This window comes from Squalius cephalus (genome assembly GCF_949319135.1).
Source record: "Squalius cephalus genome assembly, chromosome: 14".
Taxonomy (NCBI): Eukaryota; Metazoa; Chordata; class Actinopteri; order Cypriniformes; family Leuciscidae; genus Squalius; species Squalius cephalus.
In genome coordinates, this window is record NC_137135.1 from 15,617,264 (window position 1) to 15,634,585 (window position 17,322).

General features: G+C 39.4%; 1 protein-coding gene across 1 annotated transcript in view; it reads right to left on the minus strand.

Annotated features, from left to right (window-relative positions):
* LOC307171409 (uncharacterized protein) overlaps nt 1-16,512 on the minus strand; it is a gene marked incomplete at its 3' end in the record, with an annotated part of 101,529 nt that extends 85,017 nt beyond the window's left edge. Inside the window, exons 1-4 of the mRNA XM_079893015.1 lie at nt 15,834-16,512; nt 6,818-6,889; nt 3,996-4,067; nt 1,146-1,217 (exon numbers count right to left, since the gene is read on the minus strand). Of these exons, the coding sequence (XP_079749141.1) occupies nt 1,146-1,217; nt 3,996-4,067; nt 6,818-6,889; nt 15,834-16,003 (386 nt within the window). The 5' untranslated portion in view covers nt 16,004-16,512. The remainder of the gene's footprint in view (nt 1-1,145; nt 1,218-3,995; nt 4,068-6,817; nt 6,890-15,833) is intronic.
* Between the last annotated feature and the right edge of the window lie 810 nt (nt 16,513-17,322).

The window sequence follows — 17,322 nt, forward strand, 5'->3', positions numbered from 1 at the left end:
ACTCCGGTTTACATTTAGCAAATGTTAAAACAAGAGCGAGCAAATATGCTGTACTTTAGATTTGCTGTTGGAAAGAAGAATAATATGTCCTAAGTCCACTGACAGTTCCTCAATGGATAAAAATACAAGTTTCAAATTAATATTTGTAATATCATTAATGCATTCATGATAAGATATATTTATCTTTATCATTTTATTTTTATGCAGACAAACTTTATTTTATTATCGTTATCAGCCATGATCGATTATAAAATAATTATTAGTTTGTCGGTATCAGTCAGAATATTAACACTGGAGTATTCTTCCATGAAACTGCAGGAATTGGTGTGGAAATTAGACTGTAATTTCCAATGCTAGTCCCCATAATGCCTTTTAATATCAAGCTATAAAATGCATGTTCTATTAGTTGGCTGTAAAAAAGATTTGTAGTCTTGACTGCTGTGACCAACCATGTGTCATACAGTATATCATGCAAATGTAGTAGCTTGTGAATGACGAGCAAAGACACTCGTGTGTTGTAATATTTCAAACCAGGGAAACTATTACATAAAAAGCTTCAAATGCCAGCATCAGGGCCAACCAATCTAATCTTCTCTGCCTCATGGAAACATTTGAGAAACACAAAGCTGCTCGCAGAACTTAATGGTGCTCTAGAGTGACTACCGTGTCACGATCGGCTTCAAATAAACACTTGTAAAGCTTAACCTTTGCTCCGGCACGGGCCTGACCTGATCGCGCTAGTTTCATTGACGACTCTAAATTCATAAATGAAGTATTCCCCGACGGCTAAGCCAAAACATGTCCCTGATTCAAAGCAGAGCAGGAAAATATTCAGAATAAGAATTTAGTTTATCCAAGAAAAATATTCCCTCCAGCACACCTTCTCCTCTCCATAAAGAGCACGGGAGAGGTTGTGTCACATTAAGCTTGGCTGGGACTCCTGGTCCATCTGAAAGAATCACATCTGGACGGGCTGAAGGAATAACACAGAATATCCCTGCACTGACAGCGTCCTTTAAACAGTGTTTGGGAAAATCAAATATTTAAGCAAGATCCTTTCCAGTACAATGATCAAAATTCAAACAGTGGGAAGTTTGACCGCAAGCTTTTCCAGGCACTGATATCAAAGGGAAGCGATGACTTACAGGCGGCCCAACTTGGGTGTGGATTGGAACAGCAGCTCCGGCAGGACCTGCAGCCGGTTCCGGTTCAGGCGGCTGTGAGGAAGAGAGGACAGGGGAAGGGCAAGAGTTAGTGTGGTCAAAACGTCAGGAGGTAAGAAATGAAACGTAAGACACTGTGAGAATGACCTTATGCAGAGCACAGATCAGTGGGTATGTGTTTGTGTAGTTAGATTATCCAAGGCAAAAAGAGAGAGCGAAAACCAAACAAAGACGGAAAGGTTGTTTGACTTGCACATAGACATGCAGGCATCTGAATACCTAGATGGATGAGACAACAAGGCAAACACAAACGACACACAGACAGACCAATCCATCTTTCTGATTGAAGAAACAAGCCGGGTCAGCATTGCTATCAGGATGAGCAACATCACGACAGGCCAATAGCTACATCTTGGGGTCAGGAGTCACATCTGTGCAGGGGCTGATGGGAAATAAATGTACTTCCTCTGAAGATGGCCTAGGTTATCTCCAGTAGTGCTCTTTAAAGGCTATTATCACTCACATGAGCCTGGCCAGACGGACTGTGGGATTTGGTATGACCCTTATCACGGGAGTATGGGTTTTGATGATAGGATGCAGGGTCATGGAGCAAACCAAAGGTATGTGGAGGAGAAACATTACTTTTTTCTTTTTGAGAATCTACAACCTCTATGACTTGGTTCCTTGCTGTAGTCTTCAAGTAGACTCATTCTACAAGCGAAGAGTTGACTTTCTCTTAGGCCATGTGTCCACCAAAGCGTTTTTAGCAAGCTGAAAATGCCAGGCACTCTGCTGCAAACGCCTAGCTGTGGGCGCTTAAGAGCGCATCGGCAGTGCAGCGTTTTTTTGTTTTTGTTTTTTTCAGTTGAGCTGCTTTGCTTGGTATGATCCGCAGAAGTGTTCTAGTATCTCATTTCACAGATGTATTGTTTCTATATAAAAATGTTGATGTAAAGTATTTGCTCTGGCTCTTGTTTCGTCTGTTACCGTTGTACAAGCAGGATGTGGCGGTTGGTCGGTGTGGTATTTGTCCCGCCCCTCCTCCACTGCGTTTGGACGGCTGGCAAAAAGTGTGACAGTGATGAGCGTTGCGTTTTCCCCATAGTTAAACATTCTTCAACTCTCTGCGACCGGTAAAAAACGCACAGCGCTCAGTGTGAAATAGACGCTCAGCTCCTCGTCACGCTGCTGGAGTTTTAAAAAACGTGGTGCTCCTATGGTGTTAATTGGAAAAATATGCTAGCCTCTGGAAAAAACGCATTGGTGGACACACGGCCTTAGTGAGCATCAACTACAGACAAATTCACAGCAACCATCATTCTGTCTGACTTGTGTGGTATCTTACAATTGTGCTACACAAATCTGTGGGACAGTGACTACTGCAAAATTCTATCGATTTACTTAAAAATAAATTAAAACTGCAATTCACAAGTACTTTAACGTACATGTTGCATGACGAGCATGTCTTTGAGCATGTCTCAAATTTTTTATTAAATAAATGCAGCCTTGGTGAGCAAGAAATTTTCAAACACATAAAAACTAAAATTACCAACCCCAAAGATTTGAACGGTAGAGTTTTAAAAAAGATGTGTAGACTCACATGTATTCAAGGTTTAAGTAAAATATGTTACTTTTTCCCTTTATGGTTACACCACGTAACATCATAAAGAAAAAAAAATCTTAAAAATTATGTAAAAATGTATGTTTATTTTCTGACCGTTTCGGAGATAAATGCAGTAAATAATTTATTTGTGAAAAAGTTTTTTTTTTTTTTTTAACCATATGAAACAAAATGAAATACAAAGAGTACATTTCTAAGAACTTGGAACATGTTTTCTTTATCGTGGATACTCTTGTTTGTCATTGACCTTAGTTTGAGGGATCAATGGGACTGGTTACCTCAAAACTTGACCCTTGTTAAACCATGGATTATAAATGTTATCTTTTTTTTGTACCAAAGTCACAACATGCTGCATGAAATCCTTTCTGTTCTTTCTGTTTCTGTATCAGTATTTCTAAAGCACTTGCTCTCATAGTGGGGTCAAGCTATTTATATGTCTGCTGGGTTACAACAACAACAACAACAAAAAGTCACACTCGAGTGTCAGATGGAGGGAATGCATGTGGACACACTGGCCGTCTCGCCGCCGAGAGTGGGTCATTGAGTTAAATGCTGTGAAATTCCAAATACGAGTGATACATTGAGGAATGTAGTTCTTAAGACCCAGATAAACCAGACCCACAGAGACAGATTCTTCAGAGGTGGTAAACAGACTGACAAACTTCGGCTCTCTTCATGATGGTTGCTGATTTTGACGTACGTTCATCTCTAACACGTGGCGGCAGCTGCCAACAGACTCGGTTAAACACCGACAGACCCGTGCAAACATTTACAAGGAATGAAACGCACAGAGACATTCACACATAAACAAACTCAAGGATGCTAACACAGGCAAGCTACAGTCCAGACATTCTTTGACCTTGTCCAACTGCAGTAATAGCTAGCATGTTTGGTCTGACCCAATGGTCAATTTCACTGGCAAGTGTTAAGATTCTCACCAGAAAAGAGCAAATGGCTGCGCTCCAGATGTCAGGGGGCAAACAAGCACGTAAACCCACTGGACTTACAAAAGGAAAGTTATGGAGGTCACCTCCAAATTCTCAAAGTTCCTTTCGCATTTGTGAAGATGTTTCAGATTAAAACCGACAAGGTCAATGTGTTGCTCATAAACAGCTACAAATTATTTTGTCCAAAACACACATACAGAAACATGTGAAATATCTATCATGACAGCATGTGAGTTCAATCATTTCCTCTATTTTTATACTTACATTCTCTCAAGCAGTCGGAGTTCCTGAAATGCTCCTCTTTCGATCACACTTATTTGATTGTTCTCCAGATGTCTGTGGGGAAAAAAAAAAAAGGACTTCATTATTCAATCAACTCCAGCGATTCAACTTCAACTGACATTGATTAGCCTCCCAGAGTGATTGAAATGACAGTTGAAAGAGGACTAGACTTCACAACAGTGACTGATAAGCAAACTGCCTTTTTCTCATGAAAACCAGAGGAGATTTTTCTCTGATTTTATGAAGTGTGCGGTTGCCTCAGCAGACCCTCATTCGTGTCCAGCATGCCTGTGACAACGTTCCGGAGGGTATTTTCAGAGCTCTCCTCTACTCTGAAGACTTTGTCATATTTCAGGGCCCTTAAAATTTTCCAGATGCATTACAAAGACAGCACATCTCCATGGCTATTTCTTGTTTATATTTGAGTCTCTTTGAATTAGAACTAACATGCAGACACTCGCATAGAACGCACACAGCCACTAAATTGTATTCGGCACCGGATAATACAAGCAATCCCCCAGAAAGAGAGACAACCCCCTGAAGCAAAAGACATCCTAAAGTGTCTCTAAAGTGGACTTCCGCTTTCTGGGCTTATGAATGATGTTTTTAAAGAAAATGTTTAGACACGCAACTGTTTTTACAGCCAGAGTCCATGTTTTGTCATATCATTCCGTCAGGAAGAGATGAGACACTTCGCTAAGGCCTTTTTTATGAATACCACAGCTTTAAGGCACGATCCAGCATGGTGAGGCCAAAAACACAAGCGATCAAGTTGATTTATTCGTAATAATTGCATTTTTTGCTGATAACAAACATATCATATAGTCTGCGTATAAAACATAAATCTAAGTCTGAGTAACAATCTGCCTCATTCTTACAAATAGGGGATCAACCCCACCATGGTTTATGTATTGGCATTAAACGTAATCCCTTTCGATCCTGACCAGATGGGTTTTGGTGTGTGCTGAAGAATAATAACAAGTTTTTTCTTCATTTTTCAGCATCTCTCCCTGTTTCTGTTCTTTGTCTTTCTCATCTTTATAGAAATGTTTTGAAGTTTTGCATGGAAACATATGGGACACAGGCAAACAGCTATGCTTTCACAGGGGCTGACAAGGAGAATAGAAGACCTCTCAATTGAAAGGGTGAAGCAAGACACATGGTATTGCTGGAATAGTCTTTGTTATTCTTGCCTTAAGCATTAACCAAGTGCTGGTTTATAGGCAGGACTCAGGTCAGTGCAGATGGCACTTCCCTGAGGACTTTAGCATAGAAACAATCTATGACCCAAGGTAAGGTCAATCTTAAATTTCAAAGCTATTGGTCATTTATTATGAACAATTTACTTCATAATCAAATCAAAGTCAAATGGTGTAACCAACATTTTGACTCATGTGGGGAAAAAACAAGAGAAATGATTTCAAAGGACAAATTGCAGTGCAGCTGGCACTTCTCTGAGGAATTTCGAGTGGGAAAGTCTAAGTGCCCCTCTTATGCTTTTTTAAGGGTTCCTAATTTTGTTTTGGAGGTCTCCTACAATGTTTACATGCAAAAAATAATTTTATTTTCTCATAATATACATTGCATATCACCTTATTTGACACCACTGATTCGAAACAAAAGATTGGCAAAAGTTTCGTAGCTTCATGAAGCAGTGTTTCGAAATCACCCATCACTACTCGACCCTGTGCCCGTACTTGACTACGAATACTTGTATTTGTCTAAGTGTCACCCATCACCTGTTTGCTTGCTTGTAGTGTTATTATTAATAAAGCTGCAAATAGATAGATCTAAACCCCAGTCCTTCATTCAGATATACATCACAATAGGGGAGAAAAGACTATCGCAACCTCATTTCATGATGACTTTAAAATATCAGATCATTTGACGGCAAGGCAAGGTTAGTTCAGGTTGTAAAATGTCGTGTGGAGAGAACCCCCAAAAACCTTTTGATATCTAAAAAACGAATAATTATGATATTTGTACAGTATTTTTAAATAATCTTGTAAAATAATAAATTGTAGTGCAGCTAACACTTCTCTGAGGACTTTCACGTGGGAAAATAATATGTCACAGGGTGAATGTCGTGCATGAGGTGAGATTGGAGGCTTGTCCTGTGCTATCATACGGTGCAGGTCTTCCAGAGAGATAAGGGGGTGCCGAGGCTGTTCACGGGTCCCAGGGAGAGGCTGCTTTTGGGGCATGGCCGTTAATCACAAGCCACCTTAAACTGCCTCTGTGCAGCCCGCCAGCCACTGCCTCTGCTTACGACTGCTCTCTTGGGCGTTTATTTTACTCCTCTTTTTTTCACTTGTTTATTTTTATCTCCATTCCTCTCTTTTTACAGGCTTTCATTCAGGAAGAAAACAGCACGGAGAAATACATGATTACAGTCATTAAGCTGCAAGAACACTTTCTCTAGAGGAACCCAACTCGCTAGATCACGACTGACCTGCGCCTCTACTAGCAAGCCGTCCCGTCATTTTTTTATTTTAAAAGTTCACGTTTCTGATATGGAACATATTGTTACATATTCTTCAAACTAAAGAACAAGTTTGAAGATTGACTGCGTCTAAGGCAATGACTTCATGCGCGGTTCAGTCAAAGGGTCATGTTAAACGTGTCGGATTTACTCAGTTTAAATGTCAGTTTGTTTTATTATGACTTGTGCCGTAATCCTCCCGGCTTTCAGCCTCGAAACCTTTGATGGCTTTGACTGTAAAGACAACACGGAAGAGGAGGGGCACTTGGGAGTTAAAGGAAGGATTAACCATAAGAGCGAAAGATACAGAGTGACATCTTACAGCACGCGTAGGTTCTTGAGGCCAGAGAAGTCCACTTTGGTGATCCGGGTGATGTTATTCCTGTCCAGATCCCTGGAGAGAGAAAAAAGGGGGGGGGAAAGGGAGAGGGGATGAAAAAAAAAAGTTAAAAGCTTTTTATTTCACTTATGCTTTCAAACATGATTTTTCAAGTCTCAGCTCACAGCAGAGTCAGTAAACAGAGAATTTAAATACAGAGGCTCCCTGGCAGAGCCTCAACGGCCCCGACTCGCACCAGATGCCCGCGGGGCAACGCTGTTCAAAGCTGGCGTCTGCCAGCGAGCATTAGTGCCATGCTGCGGGTTACTGAGTCTGAGAAGCCGACATCAGCTCCGCCACTCTGCCTCGCATTCACTGCGCTGGAGGCGACTCACTTTCAGCATGCTGCTATTGTTCTGCCTCGACTCTAAACGTTCCCATACACACACACACACGACGCACATGGCTCGGGATCACGTTAGTGTACACCTGCCCTTTTCTGTTCTGTCGTGTCTGTACAATAACTGTATACAATGCAATTATTTTCTTTCAATATGTTTATCTGCTTTTTCTTTTCCATGCAAAAAAAAAGACAACTAAAGGCTCAAAAAAATGGCAGAGGAATGATATTTTGTTCTGTATGTAAGCAAAGCGAATGAAATGTGGGAATAAACTGCTTGAGAGAGACAGATTGCATGGAAACATTTTTGTTTGGGAAACGTCTCTTCTTGCATCTGAGTGAATTATATATTACCAAACTAAGTATTTTTCCACTCTAGTCAATATCTTATACTTTTCCCAGACTGTTATTTTATCAGTTGTTTCAAGCTTGTCTAAAATTGTATACATTCACTGAAATGAGTATACATGCCTATGGATACGAACTGACTTCCTCTGTGGGACGCTGTTTACTGGAGCTCCGCCACACTGAAAAGATTACCGTTGAGAAATATACAGTGACATATGATGACACACGCATACACTTACACACTAACATCAGGCCGTCTCAGTGTGCTTCTCATAATATACATAAACATTTATAAATCTGATTTAAAGGCATATTGGATTTCAAAAGATTCCCCCAGAACCGCAAAACGCACATCAAGCAGACTAATATGAGCCATATAGGAAACATATTACAGAGGACAGGCCATTTACAGACCATGGAGTCCAAAACATGATCCTCTACTAGATGGCGGCAGCATTTTTGGGCAACAAATGTGAGTAGAAAAAGGATGTGGTCTAGGTAGGCAGCACACTTGGTTTAGAAACAAGGCCCTCATCTGCTTTGAAAACCAAACATGACAGAATCTTTCACACTTACTTTTGAGCATAAAGATAAAGACATGTAAATTATCTGAATTAAAAAAAAAAAATGTTAAAGAAAAAATTTCCCACAAAAATTGTCCAAACTGTCCTAGAGTTGTCTAAACAACTGCTAATTATGCATGTTAAGAGTTTGAGAGTTCCCAGCATGCACTGCAGCATAAATAAATGATGAGATTACTGTAATAGGATTATTGCTTTACTGTTTGCTGACTTTATTTATCCTGTTGTTGTTTTTTATCGTGTTCTGTTGTGTGGTAATGTAAAGAGTTTATTTCACTTAACAGGGTTGATGATTATCATCGTTCTTGAGGTAGATTACAATTCGAAAGTTCAGTATGATTGTTTTTCTTAAAGAAATATTATTTATTCAGCAATGACATATAATGAATCGAGCAAACATCACAGTAAATATGTTTATATTGTTACAAAAGATTTCTTTTTCAAGTAGGCTAAGTGATGTTCTTTTGAGTGTTTTTTTTTTTTTTACTGAAAAAAAGTGTCAGAGTTTCCACAAAAAATATGAAGCAACACAAATGTTTTCAACATTGATAATAATAAGAAATGTTTCTTCAGCATCAAATTAGCATATTCAGATGATTTCTGAAGGATCATGTGACACTGAAGACTGGAGCAATGACTGCCATAATTCAGCTCTGCCATCACAGGATAAAATTACATTTTAAACTATTTTCAAATAGAATAATATTTTACAATATAACTGATTTTACTGTATTTTTAGTCAAATAAATGCAGCCTTTGTGAGCATAAGAGACTTCTTTCAAAAACATTTTAGAAACTTGCCAACCCCAAACTTTTGAACAGCACTGAATATGATTTAATGCAATTTAAAGGAATGTTCAAGCATCATAAAGGCTGTGAACAGCTAGTCCACTGAGTCAGAGGGAGACCTCATCACTGTCGATCAGTCTTAACTCATTAACCATTTGCAAATAAATATGCAGTCTTTAATGTACAATATCTTCATATGCAAATAGACCTAAACACTTAAAGATAAGTACATTATTCAAAGTATCTGAGTTGAACTCCAAAATCTTAATCTTTTTGAACTTCTCAATAATTCTAAACATACAGTGTTCCCACAAATTCCCAGTCTCTCCACGTCACTCTCTTTCTGTTTTCACGTCCTAATCTCCAAGTAGCTCTCCCTTCTGTAGTTTTCTCATCTCGTATCCTCTCACCTGCTTGCAATGTAATCCCACTAATAACATTTCCTCCTCTCCCGATCCTTCACTTCAATCCTCACCGTGTCAGTATTTTTACAGTACGTGTTAACAGCCTGGGGAGCAAACTAAGTCCTACTTCCTCTAGATACTCAATCAAACCTCCGGTCACACTGACAAGGTGGAGTTCACAGATATGGCAGCCCCCTACTGGCTATTGTTTGTTTTAATTTGTTGAGGGGATAAGGTGCCCATTCAAACGGCAGGTGTTCTGCTCTAACAATGCGCCCCCCTCGGGGGTCCCACCCCACCCACGCATGCCGTTAGACCACTCAACCCGACTCGTCCAGGTCATAAGCCGGCAAACCACTCTGGTAAAATGTGCTATTCAGAACGAAACCGGACAAAGAGAAGTATCTTTGCGATTTTGGCTGGAGGTTATTTTGACTGTGTCGGGCTGCAATTGCAACACCCCAGGCGACCAAGACCTCAAAGTCACGCAAGAAAAATGTCCATGAAAACAAAAGTTTTGTTTTTTTCTGTTCCCATATGATACCCTGCCTCTCAATGTGTTTCCTGTCGTAATCTTCTGCTATTTTCCTCAAAGCCACGCTAGTCTAGTCCTCAAAAGCTGATAGGTATGCTCCATTTCCTCTTGAACGCTGCTTCTCATCGCTGTTTGGAATCTTAAATGAGTTTTTCCTTTCGGACCTCTGGTTTGGACGCCTTAGACGTCTTAGAGGGCACCACTTATCAATACTAACACATTAATATTCTCCTCATAAGATGCACAAGTTATTATCAGAACAGATAGACGATACATCAAAAGAACAAATTATGTTTCTCATGTCTATTGATTAATTACAACTAAACGCCTTGAGATAACCACAGATAAAGACCACATGAGATTATGCTTGTCCTGTGCATTTGAATTAACAAGTTCACTGTCATAACTGTCAACGGAAGAACACTTTAATTTCTGCAACCTATTATCTCTTCATTAAATGACTGTATTAATTAACATTTCTCCTTTGCTGAAGTAATTCACTAAGGCATCCAAGTGACACTGAAAATTAGAAAGCAGATGCTAAAGGATAGACACAGATAGGGATATTTTAATAAGTTTCATGTAACAGCGTGTAATTATTTTGTGCATTTCAAACAGATAGATGCCTCATTACCTCTTCCTCACTCACCCATAACAGAGCACTTTCCTTTTCCCAGTTTCTCTGGACGTTCTTCGCCCGAAACGCTTGTTCGTTTGCACTTGTGCGAGGTGAAATGGGGGGGGGGGAGTGTTATTACCGCTCTTTCATCTCCCATGAGCCATGCAGTCAGCAGCCATGTGGCTACCACACATCCCCACTGGACACATACAGTCCTGTCCCAGAATTCCTAAAGTGCACCTCCTGACATATTACTACCACCTCAAAAGCTCTTAACGATTCCATATTCCTTGAAACCATCACATGGTTCCATATACATTTTTTTTTTTTTTTTTTTTACAGACAAATCTCTGCATGTTAGCAGTCAAAACCACAAAAATGTAATCTCTTATTCCTGATTACCTAGCATGACTAGTTATGATTGTTTATTGACTTTGGACAATCTGTCTTATAGGACATATTGGATTTGGGGGTTGGACTGTCTTTCCATGGGGATAAAGGCCAACTCATCACTGGAGGTTCAGGATGAAGGCAGTGAAAATGAAGAAGCCAATGCGCCTTTGAATTTCTCTGCATTGTTTATGAACAGTGTTGGCAGTTTCCATCTCAGGAAGAGTTTCATTCAGTAAATATTTTCATTACAGCCATGTCTGGATGCATTCTCCACTGAAGGACTCTCACTTCACACTAAGCAGAGCGGACAAAAATGAATTATTTCATATTCCTCTTTTGAACGTTTGCCCCCTGGATGGTTTATTTTCAAACCCTGACAGCTAATAGCGCAGACGGCCCGGTGTTCTTTCACAGTATATGAGTTCTTAAATTACTAGAGTAACGCTTGGCTGAGAGGTGACAAGGGCATCTTCAACACTTCTGTGTGAAAGTCAATATGACAGCCAGGCTACAAAAGGCTCATCAATAACACAAGTCTCATCTTGGACTCCAGGGGTAACCAAGGATACACCCCCCCCCCCCCCCCCCCCAGCCCACCATCTTTCCAAAGACGTCATTACCAGGAACAGCAGTCAAAAATGAGGGTCCCGATGAGTGTCCCCATATCTAACAAAAGTCTATGTGCCAGGCCACCATGGGTTTATTTATTTGGCTTTATTTGGCTCTATTTCCAAATGTGTTGCCAGTATAAATTTCTCCAAAAAAGGCTGTTGTTTTTCTCCCATTGTAACTGATGTTAAACAGGGGACTTTTAATTTTGAAGTCGTTACTTCCTAAGCTAAAGTAGCTAGATTTCAGTCAAGCTATATAGCTACACAACAAGCCACAAATGAAATATAGCAAACTCCTGTGAATGTGAATCTATGTGAAAGACAATATCTTTTTGACATATATCATCAGGGCTTGACATTAACTTTTTTGCTCACCAGGCACTGTGGCTAGTGGTTTACCAAAGTAACTAGCCACAATTTCGACATTGATGGAAAAACTGTCATATAGATATGTTTTAATATTATCTCATATTTTGGCTGCAGGTATATTAGGTATGGTAACTATATTATATAAATTATATATTGTCACTTTAAGACCTGAAGCACAGATCCATTACACTGTTACACATGCGTTTTCTTTCTCAACTGTTTACGTTCACTTAAAACATAACTGACTGTGTTTATGAGAATATTTGCCAAAACCGGCATCTTGACATTATTTTGTGTGTATTTGACTTTTTAAGCCCAATAAGCAGCGAAAAAGAACTCAATTTAGTACTAAGGCGGCTTTGCTGCCACTGCTGAAATCCACATTAATCAAGCTCTGATATCAAGCTCTGCATATCAGATAATATATTTGGAAGCAATTAACAGCAATAAACATACATTTAAACTAAATACATACAACCAATGACGTTAGAAAAATCATATTTTACAGTCATAAATGAACAGCAGCATTTAACTAAATACTACATGGAGCAAACAGGGTGTAAAATGTGTAGGGACTCAAATAAATGTCACACCACATCACTATTTGTCTGAGCTTTTTACTACAAAAGTTGTCACACTTCTGAAAATTCAGTTAATGGCATAACTACTTTTCCTCCCCAACACTTCATTAGAGTCACATCCGCTTTCTCTCTGCGTACCAAAAGCCTAGTAAAATCCTGATCAAATCATTCCGAAATTCTGGTTTGATTCTTTTGTTTACTGGTTGCTAGCTGCAACCCAGTGTTTGAGTCTGTGAAACTTACATCACAGTAACAAAATCATAAAACCACACACGGTTTTATTCATATTTGTTAGCTTAGGATAAACACTGTCACTTCTAGCTACACTAAGCTATAACTAACAAGATGTGCTGATGAGAATAACGAAGCCCTTGTGTTGCTTTGGCGACAAAGCCCGCAAAACAAGAGCCCTCGTAAACCCGAAATGGCCCGGAGGCGTGCACATTATCAAATCCAGCCTTCCGTGACACAAGCTTGGAAGATTCGCAGACTTCTGAGTCCGGGACATTCGGAGTGACCTCTTCGAGACGTTTGTGACAAGGGGTCTGCATGCTCCCAGACTCACCAAAGACAGCATTAAGCTTTGATGCAGTGCCTGAAATGAGGCACATTAAACATTTTCCGTACATGAAAACATACAGGTTGGGTGGCGAATCGTTCCCTTGAGTCGTTGCCAACAATCAGTGCCAGCAGCTGTCTGGCAGGCTGCAGTGTGTGAACGCTCACTGAGCGAGAGACTTCACATATGCTCCTCATATGCCCACTGAGGTCAGCAGGGCACCGGAGACCACAAACCCACCTCCTGACTCGCTCCAACACCAACACAACAAACACACACACTATCCCGCTGACTGACTCACTGCTATAATAAAAAAAAAGATATGACATGCAGCATAAGCAAATGCTGATAAACGGATATGCGATCTAGGGTGGAGCCACCAGTTGGGAAAGCAGGAGTTGGCGGTTTCACACCGAAACTTCATTAAGAGACCCAAAGTGTGATGAGAGGAAGGGAATGCTGCCATTCTCTCTCCTGATCCAGCAGACCAAACACACTACGCCAGCCACAAAGTGCCACATTGTTCCTGAAGTGTTAACTGCGAGAGGGCCTAAGACTCCGGAGGAGAGAATTTGCTATTAAACGCTACTAAGTGTGTGCGTAACTGGTGCAAATTAAAGCGAGAGAGATGAAAGAGTGAAAGAGCGAGAGAGAGAGAGAGGGAGAGAGATAGCGAGTGTGTGTGTGAGAGAGAGAGAGTGACTGAAAGGGGCAATTGCGACAGGAGCTATTAATGAGCGCAAAATCATATGAGCTGTCAAAGAGAGAAAAGCCTTTCAAATAAATGCACATTTATTAGAGGGAAATGTGCCTGCACTCTGGAATTGTGGGTAACTAGGCCTTGCTTAGGGCAGAGGTGCAGTCATTACAGTTAAATCAACACTCCAGGGTGCTCTGGGAAACCTGGTGGCGCGTTAATCGTACCCATGAGACATGGAGTCGTGTCCTCCTGGACTTTGAGCAGTCCTTAAAACTGCTACATGTATGTTACAGATGCCGTAGCTTGGTGCAAGTTTTGGATGATTTGCTTGGTTTTAGATTAATACAATCATACTATAAGAATATGCAAAGTCATTAAACAAATACTTTGCACACCGTGAATGACTTACATCTGTCTCTAGTTTAAGCAAGACGCAACCTGACATGGTATATTTTAAAACAAATCCAATATACCGCAGGTCATGACCCTTATTTATTTTTCTCTCCACATGAAAAATTCCACTGAAAAGACCTTTAGAGGTTAAAGGTTGGAAGGTTCAACCAGACCTCTGGCTATTGAACAGACTGGATGCCTTTCCTATCAAATCCAAAAAAAACTAAATATTATATTATAACAGATGGTTATGATATTTAAAGAACTGTCATGGCTTATCATGACAGAAGTGCCGCAGGTGGAAACAGGGAAATTAAGGATATTTTCTCAGTGAAAATCACCAGTGGTTAGAAGTAATCTAAACACATAAGAGAGTCAGTCTTCAGCTGCAGTGCGCCCCTCAACGGACTTGTGGTTCCCCAACTTCCCCAACTAATACAGCCAAGATACATACACACACTCACACCATATGGCCATTAATCATGTTAATGTTTGTGTAAACTCATTATCCTGGATGAAAGAATCAGATGCAATGCTGTTCAACATTCAGATGTGGACACATATGAAGAGCAGTTAATATCTCAACACTCATTTAAAACAATCTGAATCGAATTAATGAAATGCGATTTTACTCGAGTCCAAACTCTTCAAACACTCACATTAATGCACTGAACACTGAACCGTGAACTCATGCATTTGACAGTTATATACTGCATGAATTACTGCTAAATTAAACTAAACAGTACTTATGTACATCCTCTACAGAAAAACATGACACCAAGTATTAAATCTATTGACTCTAATAACTAAACTGACCTTCTTTAAATACTGTCACAACAGTGTTTAAAGAGGATAACAACTGCCTGATCAATTGAGCAAAAATAACATAAAAAGTATCATGTTATTTGGTTTTATCAACTTCAGACATCTTAATAAGAAAAACTATAGCAACATTTTACAATAATGCCCATATTACACAAAATACAGTGTATTAACCCATTTAATCCAACTGGTAACATAAATATACTGATGTGTTAGAGCTGTCAAGGAAAAATATTGATTTCATGTGAACACTTTTTTCATGCCTGGTTAAAAAGTCACATGACCAGAGCTGTTTCATTCCCGTTTGTCCATCTGAGAGATGAGGTATTTTAAAGAGCCTATTAATAATGTATTATTAAACTGATGTAGCCTACTGATTGATTATTTCATTGTATATCTTTAGTTGCTTTTAAAAATCCTTGCAACTGAGAAAATTTGATATAGAAACAATTTTCTCATTTTCAAATTTCAGAATTAATTACAAAGAAACGGCAAGTAATTACAAATTTGGAAGTGAAGGACTGAAATAGAACTTTCTTGTGAAATGTCCTATTATAATCTTTGTTTTATGTGCAACTTATGTGAAAACTGTAGTCAGGGGGGGAAAATTAAACCTTTTAGTAAAAGGCATGCAGTTGTGTCACTGCATGGTCTCCAGGGAGAAATAATTACTTATAGCTGCAAAACCTATTAAACTTATTATTTTTGCATGTTAATTAATACTACATTGTGTTTAATAATAGTAGCCTACCATTCAATAAGTGTAAAATAGACACTACAAGTCATCAAGTCAAAAAATCCAAGTCAAAAAAAGATGCATCTCCCTCTCAAATTACATATAATCGCGACGTTGACATATGCGCCACTGTCATTATATTATCGGTGTTCAAATAACGCGATAATAGGCGTACTTACAGCCTCTCGGCATTCCTCGGGATTCCCCTGGGCACCGTCCTGAAGCCTTGACCCTGACAATCCACATGAGAGCCCGAACAACTGCACTTATGCGGGCATCCATTGACAGCAGAGCACAGCAGCCCGCACAGCACAGCCACTGTCCCCCAATACTGCACCCACCGCATCATATATATCCTCTGAGGCTGATAGCAGTCTAATAACAATAGAACAAAATTCAAAAACAATAAAACTACGCAAACAAACTAATGCGTAGGCTATATGAAAAACAAAACAAAAAAAAATGTATCCGCGTCTTGTCCACAGAAAATGAAGTCCCGCGGGGGAAAGAACAAGTGGGACGAGGGAAAAACTTAACGGTGAACTATAGTTCCAACTTTAAAAACTTCTCGAAATACACAGAAAAAAGCGTTCCTCATTCAAACGTAAAGTTGCATCTGTCTCTCCACGCCACTGAAACATACAGATGCGCATCAAAAGTTAGAAAAGCACATCGCTGCCTAGGAAAAGCCCATAAAAAGTCCGCAAAATCATTCAGAATGTCCAAAGTGATTCATTCTCATCCTTCACCAATTCCGCTTTTTTTTAGGTCCAGCATGCAAATCTTCATTGATAGTGATAGAGGGACTTCAGCGGAGCTCGTACCTATTTGATTTCCAGCCCCCAAACTCTGCGCTCCACACTCCTACTGGCTCATCTGCGTGATGTCATTCAGGGATAGGTTTGGGGTCTCGACTCGAGAAGTTGTTGGGACTGCTTCAAATAACTCAGCCCACACCAAACGCTCGTTAACTTTGAGTGGAAGAACACAAAGTTATGAATTAGTAACCGCAGTTCAAAAAAGACAAGACACTATTTCCAGCTGCATTTTGAAATGACAAAGCGAGAAATCTTAATAAACCAAGACATGAAAACAAGATTCGATTTTATATTGTGAAAAGCCTATAGGCTATTCACCACCAGGAAAGGTTAAAGTGAGTTACTGGACAGTAATTACTTAGTGAAGTGATTATTAATTTTTAAAAAATATATAAATAATAATAATAATAATAATGAATTAATAACTACATAACCAATAAACAACTGTTTTAACTGAGAAATGGTTATTATGCTATTTATAATGGCACTGTATTAAACTAGGCTATACCATGCAATGATTCAGAGATTCACATACTTTTTGTACAGATAATTTGAGTTCTGTCACTCTTGAGATATTTTACATGACTTTTTTTCATGGTTTTTGGTGCCCATTTTGCAGTCGTAGTGCCCCCATCTGGTGAGAAACTTCATCTTACTAAATCTAAACTCCTTCCTCACTATGAGAAATCACTGGTTTTCCCATATTGAGAAGTTTAGTATGGTTATGAAGTTTAATTTGGCTCAAGTATATGGTTTATTGTTCAATCAACAAAAAAAGAAAAAAGAAAGAAAAAACAGATTAAGAACATTCAAGTAAAATACATTTTTGTCTGACAGGGCAAGTTACTTT